The sequence below is a fragment of the Naegleria gruberi genome (assembly GCF_000004985.1).
Source record: "Naegleria gruberi genomic scaffold NAEGRscaffold_1, whole genome shotgun sequence".
Classification (NCBI taxonomy): Eukaryota; Heterolobosea; class Eutetramitea; order Acrasida; family Naegleriidae; genus Naegleria; species Naegleria gruberi.
This window is the reverse complement of record NW_003163326.1, coordinates 270292-290566: the sequence shown is the minus strand read 5'-3', so window position 1 is coordinate 290566 and position 20275 is coordinate 270292. Positions and strand designations below refer to the sequence as shown.

Below are 20275 nucleotides of genomic sequence, written 5' to 3'. Positions count from 1 at the left end.
ATGTACAGCATAAGGTTCTTGTTCCCATCCAGAAATCATTATTTTTTCGTTATTTTCAATCATATTTGGTAATTTTTTGATACGTTGTCCTTTTACAAAAAGTACTGATGGAGGTCCCATTTCACAACAAGTATATACATAAATTTTGAACCATGGAGAAGAAACATGAGGAATTGGAGGTCCATAAAAGTTAGGAATACAATTTGGTAAACTAATTGCCCTTGAAGCGATTGGAGCTGTGGCTATCAGAATAGAATAATTCATTTCAATAATACGCATTTTTGTACCTTGGTCTAAATTATTCAAACTCTCACATCTTAACATATCCACACCTCCATCAGATCCTGACATGGCAAAGTTTTGATTGTGTCTCAAAAATCTCAAAGTGTTTCTTAAGGCAATTGCATGAGTATAGTATTTAAGTGCTTCTCCTTCATTATCAGTTGGACAAACTACTTTATCCAATTCCCTCAAAAATTCATCTAATAATTCATCTTGCATTTTTCCAACTTCAAAGAGTGTTACAGCATGATTTTTTAATCCTTCTGCTAAATTACCCATCATTAAATATGCTGTGAGGGATGAGTCGAATAAGAATCCAATTCTCTTTTTTTTTTCACCACCATTCTCAAAACTTGATGTAAAATTAATAATAGCATTATTTTCTGTTGATAATTTTTCACTTGTGGCATTGGATTCATCCTTGACTAGCTCTTCGTGGTATTCATCTATGAAGGGTTGCCAAATATTTTTATATTGATCTTCACTTGTTTCAGATAGATTCTTTGGTTTAGCCACTCTTTTTTTAGCAAACCCTAATCTACAGCACACAGAGACTGCAGATTTAATGATATTTTCATCTACTTGTAAAATATTAGCTAACTGTCCAACTGTAGTTCTTTCATCCAATGTAACAAGGATATCATAAAGTAACTTTTCAAAATGATCATTTGGCGTTCTATTCATAATAAATCCCTTCAAAGGTGGTATTACTATATAATCATCGCTATTGATAGGTACATGAAAATGTACTAGACCTTTCTTGTAAATTGATATTAGCTCTGGATAGGAAATTCTACAAGCTAGAATTTTACCTTCATTTTTTACCATAGCTACTGCAATAGCCTCATCAGTGGTGAGTGTCTGTTATTGATAATGAGAATGATTAATGATCAATGTTAAAACTAAACTCACATTATAAATTTTTAGAAATTCTTGTTGAGGCATTGGAAAACAATCAACAATCCACCAATAGTCTATTTTTGTATCAATTGGTTGTAAAGGTAATTGTTCTCTTATAATATTCTTATTGAATCTCCAAGTCCATTTTTTACTTCTAACTTTGTTCATAATATCAATATATTGATTTCTTCCAATTCCCAATAATCTATTTACATCTGCAGCTGTAAAATTAGGAAGAATATCGTACGATTTTTCATTCTTCATAATTGTAAATACCATTTCAATATAAAAACTAAATGGTAAAATACCCAACTCGTTGATGACAACATCAGAAAATTGGTATGGAAATAACTATTCATCCCGAAGAAAGATTATGTGATCAAAAATATAACACGTGATCAAGAACTTACTCTCAAATTATTTCTCAAATATTCTACCATCTCCAAATAATAATCTCTCTTACTCATCAACAATAATTGTACAGGAGCTTGTTCATATGGTATTTGTCTTTCCATAGCATAATCTTTCAAGATTTTTTCAAACATTTGTTTATTTCCTCCTAGCACCTCTCTCACATCATTAGGAAGAGTTTCCCAAGTACAGGTAATAAATTCCTCTATGATCTCGTTGATAGCTGCAACAGAAGAGGTATGTTGCAGGGAGGTTGGTGAATTTAAGCTCATTTTTTTATTAAAAAATCTTTTGCTAATGAAACACCATTCGATTTTATTTCGGAAATGAATTGATTATCTTTTTCTGTTGCCCACATTCAACAATCTCTTGTGAACTTCATTTTCTGCCTTTTCTTTTTTAAGGAGTGGTTTAGATGGAGGTAATCGTGTAAAATCAAAACTTTCTTTCCTTGGAATACTAGCCCTGATTGAATTGGATTTAGGTTTCTTCCTTTGGATTGGTTCTGAAGATTTAGAAAATGAAGAGGTTTGTTTTGGTGATGGTTGTGGAGTTTCATCCACCATCACGGCTTGCTTTTTGTACAATTCTCCGTATTCTGATGGTAATTGATATACTAATCTGCTCCATCGTTCAACAATTTTTTTAGCCAACTTTCTATTGCTTGGTGTTGTTGATGGATTGTTAGCAATTTGTTTGATTGTTTTTGGAATCTTGGATGATTTCAATAATTCTCTTGTAATCCATTTTTCATCTCCTTCATATGATGATGAAACTGGTAAATCATTTAAAATTGTCAACACTCCAGTTTGAATATTGATACTTGGGTGTGGTAAATCCTTATCAGGTACTATCCACTTCTCCAATGCTCCCAAGATACCTTCGGAGATTAAATGGCCTTGTAAATAAATCTTTTTACAAGATTCAATAACTTCAGGAAGAAGTTGTAACTTGTTAAGAGCAGGTTTCTTCTTGTGATATGCCTCCACATCATCAGAGTAGGCAGCAGTCATACGTTTTATAATCTCTGCTGCTTGTGGCTGTGCTGTAGCTTCCAATTTATCTGTAGAAGCTGAACGACGTGATTTGACCTCTTTCAAAACATACTTGTTGAATTCGTCATCATCCACATTTTGTTTTGATCGAGACGATCCTTCATTTTCCTCATCATGGATTAGAGAAGAGTCATCCTCATTGGAAGGACTAGTTTCTTCATTTGATTCCTTCTTTTTCTTCCTTTTTTCTTTTCCTTTTTGTAATCTTTTTCTTTTCTTTTTTTTATCCACTTCTTCGTCATTGTTTTCATCCTCTTCATTGACTGATTTTTCACTCTCTTCCTCATCTTGGTAGTCATCATCATCATCCTTTTTTTGTCTTCTCTTTTTTTCTTTCACTTCTAATTTCTTTTTCTTTTTTTTGGATGATTTCTTTGGTTCTTCTTTTTCTTCTTCATCAAACTCTAACTCTTTCTGTTGTTTTTCCTCGGATTGTTCTTCCTCATCATGATATTGCTCTTCTGTAGGTTGTTCTGTAGGTTGATCATCTTCCTCATCATACATATCATCGTTATCTTGTATTTGTGTGGCTATATAAGAGTGAGATGATTCTTCTTGTGGAGATTCGCTACCATTAGATTGCTCTTCATCGTCCTCTTGTACTTGTGTATGTTGTATTTGGGTTGGAGAGTAGGACATTATGCTCACAGTAATTGTTTGTGATGAATTTTTTTTTATCTTATTTTTTAATTTTATTTTTATTCAATAGACAGATCTTTGCTTTGTCTTATTGCATTCCGCAGCCTTGTTACTGTTCTGCTTGATGTTTTTTTCAAATTATTAGATATTAAAATTGGTGTTTTTGGTCTTGTTGGAGGTTCTGCTTTGGAGAGTGGTTTAAGTTCTCTTTTCTTTTCAGTCTGTGAGGTAATTGAAACATTCCTCAAATTCTCTTGTAGTTTGTTTTCCACTTGTTTTACTTCGGAAAAGCTTGGAACTTTGTAGTCACATAAAGATTTGTTAAATGAAAATTCCTCATCAATTAATTCTCTTATATACTCAATATCTTCATTCAAAATATCCTTTTCAAAATGCATGGCCTCTCGGATATTTGTCAATACTTCGTGCACTGAAATGAAATTTAAATGTTTTTCCACTTCTTTCATTTCTAACCCAGCAGAAAATGTTGAAGATGATCCAGAACCATCACTGGAATTTGAAGATTGTCTGGAGGATGGTCTTGGTGTTTCTGGTCTCGATGGTGGTTTTGAATTATTAAGAACAAATGATACTGAACAATTTTAGAGATAGAAAAATCTTCAGAAACAAACCTATTTCTTTATCCCTTTCCGATTCAAAAAGCTTATCGTGTTGCTTTGAAGATGAGATCTTGAAATGACAAAATCAACTTACTTTTTTAAGCATTTCAGTTAGGGATTGAATGTTTAATTTAACCTGTTTGAATATAGTATCACCCTTGAATGACATCCTTGCCCACTCAACTTGTCTTTCTTGTTGCTGTGTTTCTCCACGGTAATCAAATAGAATTTCTATTAAACTTTTTAATTCATTGTGTAGTTCCTTTAATTTAGATTGTATTAATAAGTTCCAATTATCTACAACCTACTTACTTCAGTTTCCGAAATTATTTGCTCTCCTATCTGTCTCCTTATTGCGTCCCTTTCAATATCTTTTATATATGTACATAATTGGTTCCACAATAATTCCTTTGTTGCCAGCGAATTAATTTCTGGAACTCTGACAATATAACTTGTGTACCATTCTTTGGGATTATTTTCTTCAATTTTAATCGCAATTCTCATCATTTAATAGTTGCTTAAATCTGTAGTTTTTTTTAGTGGGAAACGTTAATGTTTGGCGCGATTTTTTTGCTGTTGTTCATAAAGTTTAGAGGAAACACAACATTAAAAAATGCAGCAAGACATTGACAGGGTTTCTTTGAGTATGTTTCCACGAGCACACCAATCTGCTAACGTGATTAGACGATTGTCAAATCTTATACATCATCTTGTTCCAGAGCATCAACCAATGCCAGCAGTTCATTCTCAACGTGGATACAATCATCAAAACTTCCGACAACATCCACAATCCCTAAACTACAAAAACACTATCAATAGAAGGCAAAATGCTCTTGTGCCTGTTTACTACGAAAATAACAATGAATTTCTTAGGATGGTTGTTTCAAATTATTATTCAAATCTACATTCATTTTCTTCTTGGTAATAATTTTAGATTGTGGAGTAAAAGGACTAATTTCTAGGATCCTAATAACGCAATTCTTATTGATATTTTAATTTAAAATTTAATTTACATTTTAATAGAAAAACCTCCATATTAATTACAAGAATTAGTATTCCATGTTGGTAAAATTTAAAAAGAAAAATAAATGTTTTATTTTCTTTGTTTGAGTTTCTTAATTTTCCAATACATTTCCTTAATAAACTCATAACTAACCACCCCAAGAATTAAAAATCCCCAAATTATTGCTATCAATTCCCCAGGATATAAGTACATTGACTTAACCATTACATCATTAAATTTACTTGGGTCAGGATATGGAATTAAGGAGAATACAATGATAGCAATCCAACCAACACAAAAGAGAACTATCACCAACAATGAAAATGCAATGATAGAATATCTTCTCCATCTATATACTTCTCTATATTTAGTTTTTCTAGCCCATACCAAACTAATCAGCCAAATAGCAGGCAAGAAGAATCCGAGAGCGAACAATATCTTTGAAATTATTGTGTCTCGTTTTTCTTGATATGAAACAATCTTATTATCGATCTCAATATTGTTTGCGACATTAACAGTAGCTTGGGATGAAATTGTTCCTTGATCCAGTCTATCCTCATCAACATATACTGACATTTTTTTAAATGTTAATTTTCCTTACAGCCCTTTTGGGCTTTCGTAATATCCCGCCAATTTTGTACAACTTTCAAAAAATACACGTTAAAAAATGCACAACGATCTCCCTCAAAAATATGAGAGGGACAGGATATCACTAATGTTCCAAAAGAATTTATTAAAAACCCTACAAAAATTCTTTGAAATGGAAAAATTATACAATAATTCAAGTGTTGGATCATCGTTGAAATTGGATTTGTCATTCTTGGATGTATTTTTTTCTTCTTGTGCGGAAATTGCAAAACCTTTGAAGAAGGCTTGGAAAGTGTTAGCGTTCATGATATTGGATGTTCAAAGCATGGAGGATTTGAGAAAGGAGCAAATTATGATACAAAATATTTATTCTAAGATTTTTGATGAAAAATTAATAAGATGGTTCGAGACTGCTAAGGTTGTCGTTTTAAAGAGTTGGAATAAGGTGCTCTCTGATTATGAAACAATACATGAATATTCAAGTGATTTGTTTAAATCGCAATTAGACAAAATACTTGATAGAATTAATAATATGAACTATATATCAATTGAGTTTCTTCAATTACTAAATAGATTGAGACAATACTTTTTAGATTCATGGTTTCACAAGTTAAGATCAAACGCATATTCTCTCTCATCTGATTATGATTCATTTTGTGAAAAGTTCGACAGTATTGAACTGTGTTTAGAATCTTTTGTAATAACAGCTCAAGAATTGATGAAAACATCTGCAGATGTAAGATTGGAAAGAATTTATAACCTTGAAGGACGAATTCCAGTTAAAAGAATGTCCATACTAGATAATGTGGATCCGTCAAACCCATTGGATACCAGTTTTATAGCTCAAGGATTTTCTCCCAGGTTAGCATCTCCCAGAATAGAAAACTCTTTAAATAGAAATAAGGAAAAGGAATACTTCACCTTTGCTAAAAAACCAAACAGCTTTGAGACTGTAAATTCTTCGAGAATTCGAGTTCACAAAATTGTTCAAATGACTTGGACGGAGTGTAAACAGTATTTAGAAAGTATTTTATCAGATGAATTTGTTTTCATATCCAGAGTTACTGAGTATATTAAGGAGAAGTTATTTTCCTCTATGACTTTACCATTTTCAACATGCGGAGCTCTTCGTCATCTAATGAATCCATATTATAGTAGTCTTCACAATCAAATTCTTGGGGAAAACAGGAAAAATTATCAGCAGAGAAACGCCAATATTAACGCCTCCTCTTTCTCCAATCATTCCAATTCTTTTACCAAAAAAGAATCAGAAGATGATGTCGACTCTATCAAGGATATATTTAAATTGGATTGTGATAGAGTAAACAGCGCAACAAGTGATGACTTGCACGATTTCAATAGTACACTTAATCAAATTGAGGATATGAAAGTCGGTTTTATTCAGATGGGAGAAACCTCTTTTCCTTTTTTAGAGGAAAAGAATGTGGATTCTTTGAGTATATTCTATATTGAATATTTAAACAGCAGAATTACCATGATTATTAATGGAGAAAACACACACACAAATCCAAGTGGAGAAATTGAACCATTCACTATTACAAAAGTTGGAGAAGTTGTTGCAAAGCCAATTCATCATTGCGTACATGAGTGTATTAGATTGTCTAGAAGACAAACTTACAAGGAGAATCTTTCTTCAACAATTGAAGAAAGAAAAGATAACACCCCTCAATGCAATACTACATTATTTAGATATCTGTACAATGTAAGTAAGATACTATTCACATTTTACATATTTCTTCTAGAGTATAAAATATCTATGCGTATTTAATTATATGAGTAACGAGAATGTCAATTCATTGATGGCAAGAGAAGAGGATTTCCCTTCCATTTATCATCTTCTATTTCAAATATTTCCAAAAAAGAAAGAAAAAGATATTTCAACCAAACAAAGCCTGAATGATTTAAGAAGATCTTTAGGGAAGGTTGACGACAAATCCTGTCTTCAACAATATTCTAATAATACTTCTCTTATTGAGTGGATTATTTCTTATAGATTTGAGATTAACAGCGTTTTTGAAATTACTCTTAACTTTATTCATTCTAAAACCTTGGAATTGAAATTGCCAAAAGAAAAGAAATTGGAAGTTATTCTACTCAGTTCAGATACCTTTGTTTTGATGGAGCTGGTTAATCACTTCGTTCAAGTGTTGAGGGGAGATACACTGTTAACGGAATATGGGTTTCAAAGTTCTCTAGACACAGTAGGAAACCATACTATTACCTCCAATAATATGCTCTTTGCTTTAAAATCAATTCTTAATGGAATGAAACGAGAAGTTGGAAAGTTACTGGAATTATATTTGAATAAGATATCTCTCGAGGTAACATCCCTTTTAGATGGTTTTCTTCAAGAAAATGAAGGCTGGTTCGGACAGTATTATTCGCAATCCCAACCTCCAAATAAGAAAAACAAGAGGAGAATTGTTCCAGTTAAAGTTGAAAAAAAGAGCATTTTGAACGAAACTTATTCTAGCATCCTTAATGGATTAAGCCATTTTTCTGGACATTACATAACCGAAGATGTTCGAGGGTTTATTGTTGAGTACTGCTGTAAACTATTGGTCAATCAATATATTTCATTCATTGAAAAAAACCACGAAGAGAATGTTAATTATCTAACCAGAAAATTAAAAAGAACAGCAGAAAGAGTTAGAGCCGTGAACAGATTAACTATGTCTCTCATTGATCAGTTATCTGAAGATAAGTTAACAGTTGTTAAAAGTCTAGATAGAATTCCTAACATTTCTATAGATACTTCTCTAAGAGATGCAATATTAAGAAATATTAATCATTTAATTTCCATTCAAACGATGATGATAGAATCAGAAAATAGTGTTGGAAGGAAGAAACTTGTGAAAAAGAATCAAGTACTTCCTGGCAAGGAGAAAATCAAATAAAAAAAATGTCTGGTCTTTTCTCTCGTATGCCAAAGTATGATGCAACTTTTAAAATGAGATTGTTAAATGATAATTTTCGGAGGATGGAAACTTTGAAATTATACAAGGAAGTTTTAAAGTTTTCAAAATTATTTACTTGGCAAGATGAAAGTGGAGTAATGTGGGGAGATATGATAAAACTTTCTGCAAGACAAGAAATTGAATCATCAAAGGAGGAGAAAGATCCACAAATTCTAGCACAAGCATTGGTAAATGCTAGAATGGCTCTTGATGAAATACAAGAAAAATACCACCAACAACAATTAAAAGTACAACAACAGTTTACTAATCATATTAATAATACAAGAACCGATGCTTCTTCAAGACCAAGAACACCTATAGAAATAATGCAAGAACGTGAAATGATGAAGAAAATGGGATTTGATCCAAACATGAGCCGACACCATACAGACTACACAAACATTCCGATTGATACCACTTCAAATAATATTCCTATTTTAACACCTAATGGTTTGTGGAAGGAAGAAAAAAAATAATTGAAAACAATTATCAAAATTAATTGGTACAGAATCTGGAATTATTGTTTAAATCTTAGGAAGGAAAAAGTCACCTATTGTGATTAAATAATAGAATTAAGTTATTTACAAATAAGTTAAAATAATTTTTGAGCTGGAACCAAAAGCTCCTCATTGATCTTTTGTTGCATGTATTGATTCAGCAAATCTCTCAACTCATTATTCTGTTTTCTGATCATTTCAGTTTCTGTAATGAGTTTTTCTCTTTTGGCAAGAGATTCTCCATATTTTTCTAATCCCCTTTCTAAGGCTCCCCACACTTTATATCTTGATTCTGGGATGACTTGAGCAGTTATCTTCCAAAACTCTCTTTCTTCTTTTCTTTTTCTATCTTTAGCTTTCTCTACAGTTGACAACACCTTTTTCTTTCGTCCTGTTTCGTTTTGTTCCATAATAGCTTTCTTGTTTTGCTCTTCCACAAACTTTCTCAATATTTTAATTATCATTTCTGTGGAGATATTGTCTACTGTCAGCTCTGAGTCTGTTCCTTTTTCTTCTTCAATTGCTCTTTGGAAAAAATTTACCATCTTTGTTGCTTCCTCGGGTGTATCTATCCCCAATACTCTCAAAATATTGTCCACTTTCAGTATTTTTGATTCTTCCATTGTCAGCTTAGACAATATTTTCTCAACTTTTTCTTCTACAAGAAATCCAGCACTATCACAGAGAGATTCAAAAATAACTCTAACAGTTTCTGTTGCTGGAGAGTTGGGATTTGTTACGGTTTCCTTTGAAGATTCACTAATAGACTCTGAAAAAGAAGCCTCTAAATTTGAATTATTTGTGGTGTCTTGCAAGAATAAAGTTTCCTTTTCTTGATTTGTTTTGGTTTCTTCTTCAGGGGGGATCCATCTTAATCCTAATTGTTGAGTTGTTATTATTTCATCTGCTTTTTTTAACTTTTCAGCCAAATCCTCTACAATTTCTTGGTTCATTTTCCAAATATCCCTGTATTTCTTAGTATCAGCTTCTTCAAAGTATTTAAATTTTTGCAACAAATCTTTGTACTGTATACTCATTCGTTTGAATTGTTCACTTGTTTCATTATTTTCTGCCTTATACTTATTATCATCTCTAATATATTTAGCTTTAATTCCACTTAATTGGTCTTGCAACTTTGCCATTATCCCCTTGTTGTTTCTCACTGCTACTTTGTTATCCTCTACTCTATCAACAAGAACTTCAAAATAGTATTCAAGTTTTTGCGCCATCAACTGATATTCACCCCTTATTGAGTCAATTTCTTGTTCATATTCGTGTATTTCGTCCAGCAGATCTTTCTTTTTTTTAGCATACTTTTCCATTTCTTGGTCTGCCAATACCTTCAGTTGTTGTTCATACTCATCCACTTTTTGAATTCTTCCAAGTGCATAATTTTCTTCTTTTTTGCTTCTCTCTTCAGCAATACCTTCAAACTCTGAAAGATTTTTCTTTAACATTTCTTTTCTCTCTTTCTCAAATGAGGTTTCAATTCTTTCTAGCTGAAGGTTATATTGATCTGTTAGTTCTCTAACTTGGTTGTTCATTCTTTCAATTAATGTATCAAGATCCTTTGCTTGTTTTTTAAGCGCTCTCACATACTCCTCATCTCTAGCTTTCAATTCATTTGATAATTCCATCACAAGAGAATTTTTGCTCTCAATTACTTTTTTACACATTTCCTCTTGCTCTCTGATTTTATCCATTAAAGCTTGATGATTTTTCTTTTCAAATAATGAAGGCCATTTCATTTGAATAGCTGCATTCTTTTTTGCGCTTACAATTGCCTCACTTTTTAATTTTTGTTGAATTTCTTCCTTTTTTACATCATATTTTAGTCTTCTCTTATTCTCTTCCATATCACTTTCTATTTTGACATTTGTTACTTGTTTAGATCCATCCCTTATTTTTACTTTAATAGAAGAAATTGATTCCTCAATTTGAGAGACCGAGTCCTTTATTACCGTTGGGGTAATGATGTCTTCTTGTATTACTGTTTTTTCTTTTGTTGTATTAGATTCAGTATTTGTTATTTCTTCACTAGACAAATGGTCATTATTGCCCAACGTTGTACCACTATCTGCAGTCGGTTCTAGTTCTGCCGTTGGGGTTTCTGATCGTGATGATGGCATTTTTTATTGTAGAATTTTACTTTTCATTGGCGGCAGATGCTTTAAGACATCAAAAAAAAATACCATTATGTCCTCTATTTGCTGCTCGGTTTGTGGACAGGCAGAAAGTGAAACGTTGTTTGGTAGAAAATGCAAAGTGAAAAGTGAAAATATTGAATTATACCGAGAAAGTAATCCTACAGTACCAAGAGAACAAATCACGTTGGGAATATCTTGTGACTCTTGTTACAAAAGATATTTTGCGTACAGAAGAGGTTCTACACAAAAAACAGCAAAACAAACAAAAAAGGATGATTATGATTTGGAGGATTTTGATGCTGAAGAATTAATTGTCCAAAAAACAAGATCTAAAACTAGGAAGGAATTGGAAGAAGTTTTAGCACCACCAACGGAAGCAAAAAAGAGAGGACCTAAAAAAGGAAGCAGGAAAGTAACAAAAGACAACAACCAGCCAGTAGGAATGTGCGGAAAAGGTGTTGATAAAGTCAAACTAGACTTTAACTTTGATGAGACTATTACGGAAACCATTGACAAGGCAAAAAGTGTTCAACAATGGTTAGAGTTGGGGTGTAGTAATTTCGAGCAAGTAGAAACAATTGATTTTAGTGAGGCAACCGATGATATTATAGATTTATATTTATACAAATTGGGAAAACCAATTGTACTAACAAATGCCCTTCATGCACTTGCTGAAGGTGCCATGGAAAGGGACTTGTCTATCTTAGAAACAGATAAGAAATCATTTATTGATCAGTATTTGAAAAAACAAATGTCATTGTTTCATTTGAATTATTTGCGTGATGTTTGTGGATCATACGAAACATCACCTAGAGACAACATGACATTTGATGATGAAAGTATGTCTCTTAAGGAATATATAGACTTTGTACAAAGTGACAAGAATATCCGTGCTCCAGATCGTAGAATCTTATATGGAAAAGATATTAGATGTCCTGACGAATGGCATGAATATTTATTTAAAAATCCAAGATTTCCTGAAAGATTCAAATACAAAGGTGGAAGAGATTTGTTGGCCAATACAGAAAGAAAAGTACAATCAATTAATTTAATGATATATGTTGGTAATAGTGAAACATTCACTCCTGCTCACAAAGATGTGTGTGGAGCCCTTGGTCATAACATTATGGTTTACGCTGATAATGAAAGAACTCATGCAATATGGTGCATTCTAAAGTATGAAGATTTGGATTTGATTAGAAAATTTTGGCAACAAAACGGTGCATTCTTAGATGATGACAATTGCTTTTTGCCAATACATATTTTAGCAAAAGCACCATTTACAGTGTACTTGTACGAACAAAAATGGGGTGATCTCATACTTCTTCCCCCAAGCTCTCCTCATCAGGTATTGAATATGGGAGGTAAAAGCATCAAAGTAGCATGGAATACACTTTCATGTCTAGCACTTCCATATTCTTATGAGATTCTAGATGAATACAGACGATTTGGAAAATCTCAAGTTTATAGAATCAAAGCTGTGACGTACTATTCAATGATTAGCTATACAAAAAAGGCACAAGCTTTTAATTCAGAAAATATTAGTTTAGAAAAGGACCCTAAACGATTTTTCAATGATTTTTTAATTTTACTTCGAGTTTTTGATGACATTTTATTCGAAGAATCAATAGATTCCCCCTCTTTCAAAGATACCATTGCCAAAAAGCTTCCCGAACCTCGCAGCTCAATGCACAGGAGATATTGTAACCATTGTAAAGGGGATATCTTTAACAGATGCTTCCATGCTGAAGAATTTGAAGATGGTTATGATTTATGTATGGATTGTGTGGCGGAAGGAAGAGGATATCTTTATAAGGACTCTCTTCAACTTATGGAACATATCACCTTTGAAGAACTAAAGGCCAACTTTAAAACAGCCAAAGAAGAATTCCTTAGATTTTCTCTCCTTTCAAATAGGCCTACTGTAAACAATATGTCTGATGTAGAGAAGTTGATTCTTTGTAGTAGAGATGCCAATAACACTGTGTCAATATCTACAATAGCATGGAACAATTTACAAATGTTGAAAAGAGATTCATATGCAGAGGTATTTTGTCATCAATGTCAAACTCACAAGTCGGACTATCTTTTTTCTGAATGCTCTAAATGTCATTTGAATTACTGCAATCAATGTTTATGGGATAGATATGCGCTCACTCTTTGTGGTTGTAAAAGAGTTTGTAATTGGGTATGCCCAAAATGTAATGATGCCTGTAACTGCAAGAATTGCTTACGAAGTAGAGATGTAGACTGTTTGGAATATTCTACAAATGTATTATCAAGACTTGATGATATCAAGGAGATTTTGCCTTTCTCTGTTGGTGATGTGAATGGTGCTAAAATAGATAACAAATTAAGTAGTGTAAATGATTTTCAACCTAAACCAATCAAACAAATTCTTGAATCTAAGCGAGCTAAGCACCTATTAGATATAGCTGACTTTCCAATAGAAACAAATCTTGAAGATAAGAAACAAATTGCCCAACTAGGTGAATATTCCCAGAAAAAGAGAAAATTAATTATAGTGAACAAGAACCCCAAGAGAACAAAATTGAAAATTATTCATAACAGAAATCAAGATCTTCAAGTAGGAGTTTGTTACACGTGTAAAAGATCTATTTCTACACAAATTGTTTTTCAATCCAAAGTTGAAAAATTCAAGTTTTATTGTGATTTTTGCATTAACAAAGATTCCACCTTAGACAAAAGTAACTTGATAGTGTTTGAGTATTTATGTGACAGCTGCAAAACAACAATTATTGGGGTAAGATTCCATCATGAACCAACAAGCACGGATTTATGCCAGAGATGTTATGTTTCAAATAGCTTCCCCAATGCCCTCCAAGAATATGAGCAAACTTTTGGGTGTGGAGTTTCCAAATCTTTTGAGATTAAGGTACCAGATTATGCTGATCTCAAACAATAATGACTCTTATTGAATAATTCCCTTTTTTCGAATTAAGCTGCAGTAAACTTTTCCTTTTATTCGGTTGGCTTTTTGATATGATAAAAATGTAGGAATGCATTTCCAAGCACACTGTCATCTGCTAGTTGTAAACTTCTATTATTGGTAGTGTGGTCTTCCAATAGGTTTTTACTTCCTGCTAATTTTATGCTTGACCAGGTCTGTCCAGAGAAGAACCCTTCAATGCCCTCAAAAGGATTTACACTACAAAGCATTAAAACACCACCAGGTTTTAGGGTCCTATAAACTTCAGATTCATAGGAGGTGAGATCTGAAATGGTTGAAGAATCAAAAGACAGTATGCTATCAAAAGTTGCCTTATCAAAAATAAAATCAAAAGTATTGTCCTCAAAAGACAAATCTCTAACATCCATTTGTTTGAAAGAAATTATATCAGCAATATCAGCATACGAATCAGACATCAGGGCTATCAACATATTACTAATGTCAATTGATGTAACTGAGCAAAGCTGCTTTTCCATATGACCTGTTAAATGTAATGAAACTGTTGACAAGCCGCAACCAATATCTAAAATTTGTAAAGACTCCTTGTTTGGTTTGGTTTTTAACTTTAGAATTGCTTCTGGAAGATAGCTTTTAATTACATCCCAATCACAATACCATTCCTCTACATATCCATGTTGTTTGTAGTATTCATTCCAATAGGTCAATTCTTTTGATTCATCCAATTGATTATTATCCAAAGCATCAGTAGTAATTTGAGCACTTTTTAAATCTTTTGCCCTCATTATGTGAACAAAGTTATCTGCTATTTGATATTGAGCTTCTACATTTTTACTTCTATCCCTGAATTCCTTTTTGACATAGCTTATTAGAGAATTTCTATCTTGTTCGGAAAGATATCTCTGCTTCTCAATTAATCTAATTATTGTTCGATAATAAAAAGGGCCTTTCATTTGTTCCATCCAGGCATCATCTACTTCATCTTCTGAAAACGATCTGTTTCCTAAAATTGGAGATGTTATGGAGGATTGCTTTTTGGAAGGGTTTAGGGTGTCCTTTGCTTTTTCAATTTCTTCTGGTGTTAAATTTACACCAGAACCACTAATTAAACTATTTATCATTTCATTTTCTGGAAGTTTTTGTTTTGATTTTGTTGATGTACCGCTTGATGGAGGAAGTGGAGTTGCAAGAGGGCTCGGAGCTTTGGTTTGTGCCTCTACTGTTTGATAATTCTTCTTCTTGGATGATGTATTCTTGGAAAAGAGTCTTTCAATTTTACTCAACTTCTTCTCCACCTTTTCCTTTGCAATTCCAGAAGATTTGACATCGTATTGAGAACTGGAATAGAATTTTGATTGAAAAATATGATGACTTGTTGAAGCTGAAAAGAAAGCCGATGTTGAAGCTAATCGTAGCAGCGAGCTTTTCTTTAACGATTTCATTTTTTTAAATTAAAAAAAAATGAAAAAACTCATCACAGGCAAAACAGTACAAAAAAGAATTTCAAAAATAAATTTGAAAAGTTTGCAAAAAGAGAATATTCTAAAGACCGATGACTACTCGGGATTACAATTTTATAATATTAATTTAAAATTGAGCAACGGATTATATTCTTCCAATAAGACTAATCATAACAATCCGGTAAAACCAGCAAAAACAGTCTATGCTAGAAAAAAAGATAACCTAGTAACTCTTTCACAAAAAGTTGTTCCGAATAGAAATTTGTTAAATGATGAACAATTAACAAAAAAGCATCTAGGAGTAGATCCAAATGCATTAAAATTATCACAACATCAACGAGAGGCCTTGGAAAATGCTATGGAAGAATTCAGTTCTATGGAATCTGAAAAAAAGGCTTCCAATAGAAAAGAACAACAAAGAAGAAACAAGATTCAAAAGAGTAAGGAAAGAGATGAACAGATAATTAGAGAAAAAATCCAGTCACCTATCATTGAAGCAGAATCTGAAAATCAAATGATTGAAGCCCCTCCAAGATCCCTTTCAAATAGAAAAGGGTTTTATCAAAATGAGTCAATCAAGTCTTCAGAAAAATCAATCGCTGAGAGGCAGTTAGATACTACCAAATTCAATCCAGAGTCTCCAGAAAGTTTAGTACCTTTCAAATCTCCAAGACTTGTAAAACTTTGGAGACAAGGTAAAATTATTCCAGAAAATATTAGAGAAAGATTAAGATTTGAAGAAACTACCGAGGGTCATATGGATATTTATTTACGAGATGACCCAAACTGGTCACAGTTAACTACTAAACTACTCACACCAACTAGTACTCTAGTTCAATTAGACAAAATGAAAATGCTCTCTGAGGAAACAGATATTCACAAATATTTCGACAACAAACCTTTAACAATTAAGAATTTTGACTATCTTATACGATGCCAAGCTATGCAAGGAAAATTGGAATTAGCCGAGCAAACATTGGAGAAAATTAAATCATTAGGACCTTCTCCCCAAATATTGACAAATATATTGGAGAAGAGAAAGGCTGCAATTTTAAGTGGACAAACAGAAATTGATGAAAATGATCTATTATTACCCTCTGAATACACATACAATGCTGTAATGACAGCTTGTGCTGTTAGAGGAGATTACAAGAAGGCCTATGGTTACTTGAGAGAAATGCAAAGTGAATACCACATTAGTCCTACAATTGTATCTTACAGTATAGTAGTTCATGCAATGGTAAGGGCTGGAAAGGTAGATGAAGCTTTCCAAATGGTAGAATTAATGCGTTCTCACAACTTACCAACAGATACTGTTATTCATACTGACCTTATTCAAGGTTGTATAAAGAAAGGAGATTTAGAGAGAGCTTGGAATCATTACATGGCTATGGGTATGGTTTATGGTATTCCTCATGATGAAGTAACTGTTACAACAATGATAAATGCATGTGCTATGAGAGGCCAAGCAGAAAGAGCCATGATGCTTTTCAGGAGATTGGAGCAACAAATGATGATAGAACCTACAGAAGTAACATTCAATACTCTTATCAAAGCATATTCCAAAAGAAAAGAACTTCGTCACAGAGTGTTTGAGTTAGCTGAACAAATGGAGCTGTACGGTTACAAACCAGATATTTATACTATTAATTCTCTCATCAATGCATGTGCAGATGATGGAAGTGTTGCCAGAATGAAAAAGGTTCTTTTGAAAATGAAAGAGATAGGTATTAAGCCAACTGAGCACACTTACAATTCAGTCCTTAGCTGTTTTAGTATTGCTCAACAACAGAAAGGCAACAAGAACCTCACAAAAGAACAAAACCAAAACATTTCAGATGCTCTTGCTGTTTATGAAAAAATGAAAGAAACTAATCTTCCAATCAGCGAATATACACTCAATTCGTTATTGGGAGTATTTACCAATGCTCTCAGAGTGGAAAAAGCCTTGGAATTGTGCAAAAATAAGTACACAGAACATAATCTACAACCAACAGGAATAGCATATACGCTTTTAGTAAGGATGTACTGTAGATTGAAGAGGACAGAAAGTGCACTACTCTTATTTGATGAAATGAAACAAAATGGTGTCCAACCAACTTATCAAGCATACAAACATATGATTTTCAGATTAGTAGATGAAGGATATGTGGAAAAAGCTCGCGAATTCCTAAAGAAAATGTTCGAAGAAACTGGATTTAAACTATCTCCATCAGATATTATTGTTTACAAGAGTAAGGTTGCTGGAGCAGCAAGATTGATCAAAGAAAGAAAACATGAAGAAAATGTAGATGAATACATCAAATCCTTTATAGATTTGGTTGACTATGATTTGACTCCAAAATCAAAGCAATAAAACCACAAATATTATTCTGCAGTAAGAACTACTTGTAAATCCTCTGAATTAGAGCTCAAAGAAATAGTGTATGTGATGTATCCACCTTCAGTGTAGGTCAAAGTTGGAGAAGTAATTATTCCTTCTTGAGGAATTTCGTACCTCCAGATTGGCTTGCTTGCATGGTTGAGTATTGAGAAAACTAACCCAATATGAACTTTGGATGTCTTTACAGCAACTTTGAAAGTTTGTCCTTTCTTCCATTGTGTCATGTCCACGTTTAATGATTTTGATCCTCCATTTGGTCCTGATTTAATAATATGTGAAATAGATTTGATTTGTGTTTTTTGAGGAATTTGTTGTGGGATTTGGTTGGAACGATGTGAGAATGGACGAACCAAAGAACAATCCAAGAGGTTTTGCTTAATTTCAGTATTAATAATATTGCAGAGAATTGTAGAATTTGTTTCCTTAATTTTTCCAAAAGTTTTGAGTGTTGAGTTGAAAATTTTTTCTCTTTCTTCCCTCTTAAATTCATAGTCCACTAAAGCAGCTAAATAAATTTTCATTAATGAATCACCAGTATCCTTTCGTTGATTTAAAGATTTCTTAGCATCCTCCAAAGCTTCCGTCGTTGTTTTAATTACTGAATCGATTTGATTTTCAAGATTATTCTTATTTTTCAATTCATATAATTTGGCAAAGTTATTCACATCACCAAAGAGTTTGATTTCTTCCTCCATAGATGGTATTCTTTTACTTGTTTCTTGAACAATCTTTTTGTTCAATAGTACGTTATTTAGGGATTTTTCATATGCTTCATACAGATTATTTTCTTCTTCTACGTATTTTTCTAAAAACTTAATAATATTTCTGGAATTTGGTGCTTGGGCCAACCTATCTGTGAGGCAAGTATAATTTTTCAAGTTACTTCCAAATTCATTAAATAAAAGGGGAAAGTTTGGTTTTTTGGTGGCAACTTCACAAGAGAGCAAAACCACTACCAACAACAAACCGCACAAAAGAACGGTTTTAGTAAGGTACATTCCAGCCTACTGTAATTTTTTTTGATGGTAAAACTGTACAATTTACAGAGTAAAGACTACGTAGTAGAGGCACATGCATGGTTTATTTTCAGAAATTAATCCTTGTGTTGGGTTCTGGTTTTGAAAAGTGGATGCACAGTAGAAGGAACTTTGGTAGCTTTACCTCTTCTTCTGGAAGTTGTTGTAGAAGCTTCATAGGAATGGTAATAAATTTCATTTCCACCAGAGATTGAAGCAAGACTACTAGATGATTTTTCAACTTCATCATCAACGTTGATCTTTTCTTCTTGGCCTCTTGCATCTTCAGCCTTTTTTACAATAGCCAACATGTCTAATTCTTCCTTCTTGGTATTCATGTGTTTGAGAGTTAGACCCATTTCATTAGCACCTTGCCTGTAATACTTTTGAATATCAGGCAAGACTCTAAAGCTGTAGCCTTGATTAATTAAAAATTGTTGTCTCTTTGTGGAGAAGAACATTTCTTGTGTATCTTGAGAAACTAGTGTGTAAAAGTAGGCCTGTTGATTTTTAAGTCCACCACCTTTTGGACGAAGGATACGACCCAAACGTTGAGCCTCCTGTCTTCTACTACCAAAATGAGATGATATTTGAATAATCACAGTTGCCTCAGGAATGTCAATTGCTGTATCACCAACCTTACTGATGAAAATAGTGTTATAATGGTTAGTATTTCTGAACTGGTTCAAATAATAAACACGTTCTTGTTGTTTGGTATTACCAAAAATGTAGGGTACCCCCAACTTTTCAGCATATTCTTGGAGAGCAAAAACATTGTCACTAAAAACAATGATTTTGTCTCCTTGCTTTTCATGGTATCTAATCAGAAATTCACAAGCTCTAAACTTATTTGGATTCATAACATAAAGTAAAGTCTTTTTCTTAGCATTGGCTGTTAAGTATTCAGCAAAAAACTCGGCAGTCATGGGACACCAAACTTCCACACATTGCACATTAGCAAGATGGCCTTTTTGTTGTAAATCAAGCCAATTAGCTTCATATAATTTTGGACCAATTAAAAAATATAAATCGTCTGTCTTGTTATCTTCACGTAAAAGAGTGGCTGTCAATCCTAATTTACAATGAGACTTTACACTCGCAACATGTCTAAACATGTTGGCGGGAACGACGTGGACCTCATCTAAAATTAATAATCCCCATTCTCTACTTTGAATGTAATCCATAACCTCCTTTGCCTCACCACTTCTCTTTCTGGTATGGGTAATCATAGTGTATGTTGTAATGATGATTAAGGGATCATCATCTTTTGGTAAAGCATCCTTCTCCTGAGAAGTAAATACTACTACACGATTCTCATCAATAGTACTCCATAATTTAAATTGATTCTTCCATTCAATACACTGACT

At 32.9% G+C, this 20275-nt stretch overlaps 10 protein-coding genes across 10 annotated transcripts in view; 4 read left to right on the top strand and 6 right to left on the bottom strand.

The window, feature by feature from the left end:
* On the bottom strand, positions 1-1865 carry NAEGRDRAFT_29433 (uncharacterized protein; the record flags this gene model as incomplete). Its single annotated transcript, XM_002683015.1, has 3 exons — positions 1-1143; positions 1195-1533; positions 1593-1865. Coding segments are annotated over 3 exons (1755 nt in total), but the record flags the coding sequence as incomplete, so codon positions are not given.
* A 63-nt stretch (positions 1866-1928) lies between these two features.
* Positions 1929-3287, bottom strand: NAEGRDRAFT_61190 (uncharacterized protein; the record flags this gene model as incomplete). The annotated part of the gene is made up of 1 exon (XM_002683014.1): positions 1929-3287. One exon carries the CDS (start codon positions 3285-3287, stop codon positions 1929-1931), a length of 1359 nt encoding a protein of 452 aa, XP_002683060.1.
* A 59-nt stretch (positions 3288-3346) lies between these two features.
* Positions 3347-4411, bottom strand: NAEGRDRAFT_61189 (uncharacterized protein; the record flags this gene model as incomplete). The annotated part of the gene is made up of 4 exons (XM_002683013.1): positions 3347-3879; positions 3920-3962; positions 4002-4138; positions 4216-4411. The coding sequence occupies 4 exons, from the start codon at positions 4409-4411 to the stop codon at positions 3347-3349; spliced, it is 909 nt and encodes a 302-aa protein (XP_002683059.1).
* A 589-nt stretch (positions 4412-5000) lies between these two features.
* On the bottom strand, positions 5001-5486 carry NAEGRDRAFT_61188 (uncharacterized protein; the record flags this gene model as incomplete). Its single annotated transcript, XM_002683012.1, has 1 exon — positions 5001-5486. One exon carries the CDS (start codon positions 5484-5486, stop codon positions 5001-5003), a length of 486 nt encoding a protein of 161 aa, XP_002683058.1.
* Positions 5487-5823: 337 nt separating this feature from the next.
* NAEGRDRAFT_44983 (uncharacterized protein) lies at positions 5824-8416 on the top strand (the record flags this gene model as incomplete). Its single annotated transcript, XM_002683362.1, has 2 exons — positions 5824-7221; positions 7382-8416. The coding sequence occupies 2 exons, from the start codon at positions 5824-5826 to the stop codon at positions 8414-8416; spliced, it is 2433 nt and encodes an 810-aa protein (XP_002683408.1).
* A 5-nt stretch (positions 8417-8421) lies between these two features.
* On the top strand, positions 8422-8952 carry NAEGRDRAFT_61186 (uncharacterized protein; the record flags this gene model as incomplete). The annotated part of the gene is made up of 1 exon (XM_002683361.1): positions 8422-8952. One exon carries the CDS (start codon positions 8422-8424, stop codon positions 8950-8952), a length of 531 nt encoding a protein of 176 aa, XP_002683407.1.
* A 2610-nt stretch (positions 8953-11562) lies between these two features.
* NAEGRDRAFT_61184 (jmjC domain-containing protein) lies at positions 11563-14046 on the top strand (the record flags this gene model as incomplete). The annotated part of the gene is made up of 1 exon (XM_002683360.1): positions 11563-14046. One exon carries the CDS (start codon positions 11563-11565, stop codon positions 14044-14046), a length of 2484 nt encoding a protein of 827 aa, XP_002683406.1.
* A 56-nt stretch (positions 14047-14102) lies between these two features.
* Positions 14103-15491, bottom strand: NAEGRDRAFT_61183 (uncharacterized protein; the record flags this gene model as incomplete). Its single annotated transcript, XM_002683011.1, has 1 exon — positions 14103-15491. The coding sequence occupies one exon, from the start codon at positions 15489-15491 to the stop codon at positions 14103-14105; it is 1389 nt and encodes a 462-aa protein (XP_002683057.1).
* Positions 15492-15867: 376 nt separating this feature from the next.
* Positions 15868-17885, top strand: NAEGRDRAFT_77692 (uncharacterized protein; the record flags this gene model as incomplete). The annotated part of the gene is made up of 1 exon (XM_002683359.1): positions 15868-17885. The coding sequence occupies one exon, from the start codon at positions 15868-15870 to the stop codon at positions 17863-17865; it is 1998 nt and encodes a 665-aa protein (XP_002683405.1). The 3' UTR covers positions 17866-17885.
* Positions 17886-18985: 1100 nt separating this feature from the next.
* Positions 18986-20275, bottom strand: part of NAEGRDRAFT_29347 (uncharacterized protein) — a gene marked incomplete at both ends in the record, with an annotated part of 2278 nt that continues 988 nt past the window's right edge. The window contains one exon of the mRNA XM_002683010.1: positions 18986-20269. Coding sequence (XP_002683056.1) covers positions 18986-20269 — 1284 coding nt within the window. The remainder of the gene's footprint in view (positions 20270-20275) is intronic.